Below are 6,000 nucleotides of genomic sequence, written 5' to 3'. Positions count from 1 at the left end.
TATTAAGATTCATCACTGATCACTGGCATTCGTGTCCTGACTTTTAAGTATTCAACTATGTAGTGGCAGAGAGGACAGGGGAAATAAAAATCCTTAATGAGATGCCGACGTTTCGACCTTTATTTCTGGTCTTTTTCAAGGCTGGAAACAGAACGACATTGAAAACATGGGGCATAACATAGTGCCATAATATAAAGAAAGTAGTATACTCTAGTAGGTGCAGAAACAAAATACAACAGAGCATCACAAAAAAAACATAATCTAAAACACATACCAATTCATATGAATAATCCCTCACAACATTCTGAGGTGGACATAAAACTGTGTCGTCAATTTTTTAAGAACTCAATATACAATATACAATATATAGGTCCACTGGTCAACAGATGAAACTATCTATGATCTTTTATTATAATTTTAGGGTGTTCAAACGATTTTTCCACATTAAGTACAATAAACAGCTGAAAACTAGTCTCCGTGTCATCTGTCATATGCAGAACGTCGAGCGTCATATGGTTATCTAATGTCAAAGAAAGGGGTATGTTCCTGAAATTCGTCAAGAACGAATCATCCGTTTGTATCTCTCTAAGATATTGTGATATATTGTGCTCAAATTCTGTACATCAGTCCTCAAATTTACCGTCTCATTTAAAGAAATATGAATCATCTCACCGATACATCTCTTTTTATAGTTTTTTTCTTTTTCTAAGATGGTGACGTTCTCGAAATCGAAATTGTGGTCTTCGTTGAAGTGATGAGCGGCTAGAGCGGTTTTTTCATTTTTGTCTTTATTAGTGGGTCTACAATCATATCCGTGCTGGTTGACTCTATTTTTAAGATACTGTTTGGTCATACCTATGTAGCATCTGCTGCAGTCTTTACAAGGGATCTTGTATATTAAATCGGATTGCAAACCATCTGGAGTTTTATCTTTGATTTTCGAGAAAAGGGAACTGACGCATTTCAGTGGATAGAAAGCCAGTCTTGCAGAAGAGTTAGCTTGTTGTAAGGCTCTGCTCATGTTTTCAGATAGACCTTGAATATAAGGAAAACGGTAATATCTGGTTCGTTCATCATTCCTCGAACCTGCATCGTTAGTGAGCACTTTCCTTTTATATTGATTAAGAATACGTTTGACCAAGGTTGTTGGGTAATTATTTCTTGTTAGTAACTCAGTTATCTTCAGTTCATTTTCTCTGTGAAATCTTTCATCACTCAAATGAATAGCACGGAACATCAAGTTTGTTATAGTTGCTATCTTCTGGGATGTGGGGTGTTGTGATCGGTAGTTCAACATTCTACCAGAGGAGGTGGGTTTGGTATACCAATTGGTGCTTATGGTTCCATCTTCATTTCGAATCAACAGTACATCTAAAAATGGTATTGTTGCCTCGGACTCTCGTTCAATGGTGAATTGCAGTTTATGATGAACGTTATTGAATTTTAGGAGTAATTCGTCCGATTTCCCTTTCGGTATAGAGAAAATCGTGTCATCTACATATAGTTTAATGAAATGGACATCAAAGGTTAGCGTTCTTAAGCTTATCGTTATTACTTCATCCATAACATAACATATGAGTTATTAAGATTGTTAGTATCTTGTTTCGTATTCATAGTATTGTCAGTCACTGCTATTGATAACATCTCTAAGAATAATCTTTTATGGTAATGGGGTTCCTTAAAGAGTATTTTTGAGTTAGAATAATCTATTACATGGTCATTGTTGTTCGCATGTATAGCTAAGGCACAAGTTCTTAAATTTCTTCTTGCATCACTTTTATGAGATGTTATTCTTTCTTTGATCCATCTGGAAGTATGTCCTATGTATGTTCTCTCACAACTGCCACAAGGTATACTATACACGACTCCAGATTCATATTCTTCTTTTTCTTTGTCTTTCAAGCGGCTGAATACTAACTTAAATAATGGATGTTTCATAGTTTTAACAATCATGATATTTTTGTAGTCTTTGAAAATCAGGGAAATCTTATTAGAGAGTACTGGTATGTAAGGTATAGTGGCGTAAACGATGTCAGCTCGGTCTATCATGGCATCAGTGTTTAATGACATGGTGACTTCGACTGGGGGTGAAGATGATGTATTGCAAAGTAACTTATTGAGTAATTTTATCGGGTATCCATTCATTACAAATAGCTTTTTCAGTTTGACAATACATTGACTATGAAAAGTTGGATGTGTCAACCTTAAGACTCTAGTTTTCATCTGTGTGACTAGATTTAGCTTCATATTTTGAGGATGGCAAGATCTATAATGCAAATATCTGCCAGAGCTACTAGGCTTGTTATACCAATCAGTCCTCAACACTTCTCCCATTCTTATCACCCTGATGTCTAAAAAAGGTATGGGATTGTCAACCTCTTCTTCTGCCGTGAATTGTAGGTGGGTGTTATAACTGTTGAAATGTTCCAGAACTGTAGCAAGTGATCCCTCTGGAATCATACATATCAGATCGTCGACATACTTCTTTAAAAAGGGCATAACAAAAGGCAAACCGGGCAGTACCGAAGTCAAAAGATCATCTAGCACATATTGTGCCAAAATAGGGGAAAGTTTACCTCCCATTGGAGCACCTAAGGTCTGCCTGTAATATCTTCCTTGATATGTGAAATAGGTGTTGTCGAAGATGAACCTTACTAATTCCAACAGGTCGTTCTGTGACATCTGAGTATGCCGAGAAATTTCATTCCAATGTCTGACAACGCTCAGCTCTACTAATTCAAAAGGTATGTTGGTAAACAAGGAGACCACATCTAAGCTGACCAGCACAAAATCAGGGGGGCATTTGAAGTTATTTATGAAGTCTGAAAATGAAAAGGAATCAGGAACATAAAATTCATTATCTCTGTTGTACGAGATTGTTAGTAGATCTGTCACATATTGGGAAATGCAGCTAGTTGGAGCATCTAATGACGATATTATAGGTCGTAAAGCAAGTTGAGGCTTATGTACCTTAGGTAATCCATAAAATTTTGGTACTTTTGAATTGTATATAGTGTGTTTCTTAATAATACCTGAATCATCTCCTATTTTACGTCTTACTTTAATCATTAATTTATTTGACTTTTGTTGGATTGTGCTTGTTGGATCTCTGGTCAAAACCTGATAATGTTCTTCATCTGTCAAAAGTTCCCTTGACAAATCAATGTAATCGCTTTTCTTCATTATTACTGAGACATTGCCCTTATCTGATCTCGTCACAAGTAGCTCCTGATGTGCCCTTAAAAAACTTTTGGTGTTCATCATCATTATTCTAATTGGGTCATAGGTGGTGTCTCGAGAATGTACATAATTGGTGACTACGTTAACTACTTTTGATGTGAGAATGTTTCTCATCTCTGGTGGGCTAACCGATACCAAACCTTCAACATCAGCCAACAAACTCCCCAGGTTTAGATCACTTTTCTTAGGTGTTATGTTGAATTTAGGGCCCAATGACAAGAAAGTCCTCACATCTTCTGGTATACTTATTCCAGATATATTTTTGAACCAATTTTCTTGTACCTTAATTAGATCTTTCCTTGCACTCTCCAATCTCCTGAACTTACTTATATTAGTCTCTTTGATACGATAAAATTTCTTTTTGTAGTTTATCTCCATCTTTCTCTGAAAATTTTCTACGACAATTTCACTCATTATATTTGTCAACTGTTGTTTGATCTTAACAATTTCACTCTCAGACCTACGAATGTTGTCAACAGTTATCGATATTTCAAGGTTCAACAGATTATCCACCAGTCTGTTGTTGTATCTATTAACTTGGTTTCTAATTATTCCGTGACTGTCTGCCAGTAATGAGTCTATCCCCTTTATGCTATTGGTAAGGTGATTTGGTTTAATGCCAGCTGATCGACATCTTAGAAGAAAAATTCTCCTATTATGTAAGGAAGCCAAACGTGAGTTGAACTTAGCCCATTGTTTGAAGAACTTCATGACTGCCACTCCATGAGTATTTTTGATGTCATTGAAGAATCTCATAATACAATTCGTAAGAAAATTATTGATCGCAATATATCTAAAAGATAACAATGTTAGGATGTTTCGATCTAGGAAATTCAGTGATACACTTTTATATCATCCAAGCTTTCGGTAAGACTTCTTACCTTTCTCAAGGATCTGCAATATATATTAAATATAAACATTACAAATAGCAAGTTCACAAAACTAACGAACATATATTGTGGTTTTATTCCTTCCTTATTTCAAAATATTCAAAAAACAAAATAGTTCAACCCAACTACTCTCTCACAGTAATAAAGATTAAACAAGTAAATAATATCATTGATAACACTCATATATTCTGTCAGACATCAATTCATGTAAGGTAAACAAACCATGACACCATCCGCCAAAGAGAGATATAAATGACAACTGTTTGGTTCCACAGAATTATATTCACTTTCTTAATTTTGTTTATTATTTTAAGGTGTTTAAACTACGAAATGGTGGATGCGAAATTTTTTGATAATTCTATCAAGTAGGAGTAGATGTTATTAAGATTGTTAGTATCTTGTTTCGTATTCATAGTATTGTCAGTCACTGCTATTGATAACATCTCTAAGAATAATCTTTTATGGTAATGGGGTTCCTTAAAGAGTATTTTTGTGTTAGAATAATCTATTACATGGTCATTGTTGTTCGCATGTATAGCTAAGGCACAAGTTCTTAAATTTCTTCTTGCATCACTTTTATGAGATGTTATTCTTTCTTTGATCCATCTGGAAGTCTGTCCTATGTATGTTCTCTCACAACTGCCACAAGGTATACTATACACGACTCCAGATTCATATTCTTCTTTTTCTTTGTCTTTCAAGCGGCTGAATACTAACTTAAATAATGGATGTTTCATAGTTTTAACAATCTTGATATTTTTGTAGTCTTTGAAAATCAGGGAAATCTTATTAGAGAGTACTGGTATGTAAGGTATAGTGGCGTAAACGATGTCAGCTCGGTCTATCATGGCATCAGTGTTTAATGACATGGTGACTTCGACTGGGGGTGAAGATGATGTATTGCAAAGTAACTTATTGAGTAATTTTATCGGGTATCCATTCATTACAAATAGCTTTTTCAGTTTGACAATACATTGACTATGAAAAGTTGGATGTGTCAACACTGATGCCATGATAGACCGAGCTGACATCGTTTACGCCACTATACCTTACATACCAGTACTCTCTAATAAGATTTCCCTGATTTTCAAAGACTACAAAAATATCAAGATTGTTAAAACTATGAAACATCCATTATTTAAGTTAGTATTCAGCTGCTTGAAAGACAAAGAAAAAGAAGAATATGAATCTGGAGTCGTGTATAGTATACCTTGTGGCAGTTGTGAGAGAACATACATAGGACAGACTTCCAGATGGATCAAAGAAAGAATAACATCTCATAAAAGTGATGCAAGAAGAAATTTAAGAACTTGTGCCTTAGCTATACATGCGAACAACAATGACCATGTAATAGATTATTCTAACACAAAAATACTCTTTAAGGAACCCCATTACCATAAAAGATTATTCTTAGAGATGTTATCAATAGCAGTGACTGACAATACTATGAATACGAAACAAGATACTAACAATCTTAATAACATCTACTCCTACTTGATAGAATTATCAAAAAATTTCGCATCCACCATTTCGTAGTTTAAACACCTTAAAATAATAAACAAAATTAAGAAAGTGAATATAATTCTGTGGAACCAAACAGTTGTCATTTATATCTCTCTTTGGCGGATGGTGTCATGGTTTGTTTACCTTACATGAATTGATGTCTGACAGAATATATGAGTGTTATCAATGATATTATTTACTTGTTTAATCTTTATTACTGTGAGAGAGTAGTTGGGTTGAACTATTTTGTTTTTTGAATATTTTGAAATAAGGAAGGAATAAAACCACAATATATGTTCGTTAGTTTTGTGAACTTGCTATTTGTAATGTTTATATTTAATATATATTGCAGATCCTTGAGAAAGGT

The 6,000-nt window shown here is 34.4% G+C and overlaps 1 protein-coding gene across 1 annotated transcript; it reads right to left on the bottom strand.

Moving 5' to 3' along the window:
* Positions 1 to 1,646: 1,646 nt before the first annotated feature.
* On the bottom strand, positions 1,647 to 3,996 carry LOC123673297. The gene is made up of 2 exons (XM_045607781.1): positions 1,919 to 3,996; positions 1,647 to 1,677 (listed from the first exon to the last, which is right to left on the bottom strand). The coding sequence occupies exons 1-2, from the start codon at positions 3,994 to 3,996 to the stop codon at positions 1,647 to 1,649; spliced, it is 2,109 nt and encodes a 702-aa protein (XP_045463737.1).
* Positions 3,997 to 6,000: the final 2,004 nt, after the last annotated feature.

Source organism: Harmonia axyridis, chromosome 2 (genome assembly GCF_914767665.1).
Source record: "Harmonia axyridis chromosome 2, icHarAxyr1.1, whole genome shotgun sequence".
NCBI classification, from domain to species: domain Eukaryota; kingdom Metazoa; phylum Arthropoda; class Insecta; order Coleoptera; family Coccinellidae; genus Harmonia; species Harmonia axyridis.
The sequence above is the reverse complement of the archived record's forward strand: the minus strand, read 5'-3'. Positions and strand labels throughout refer to the sequence as shown.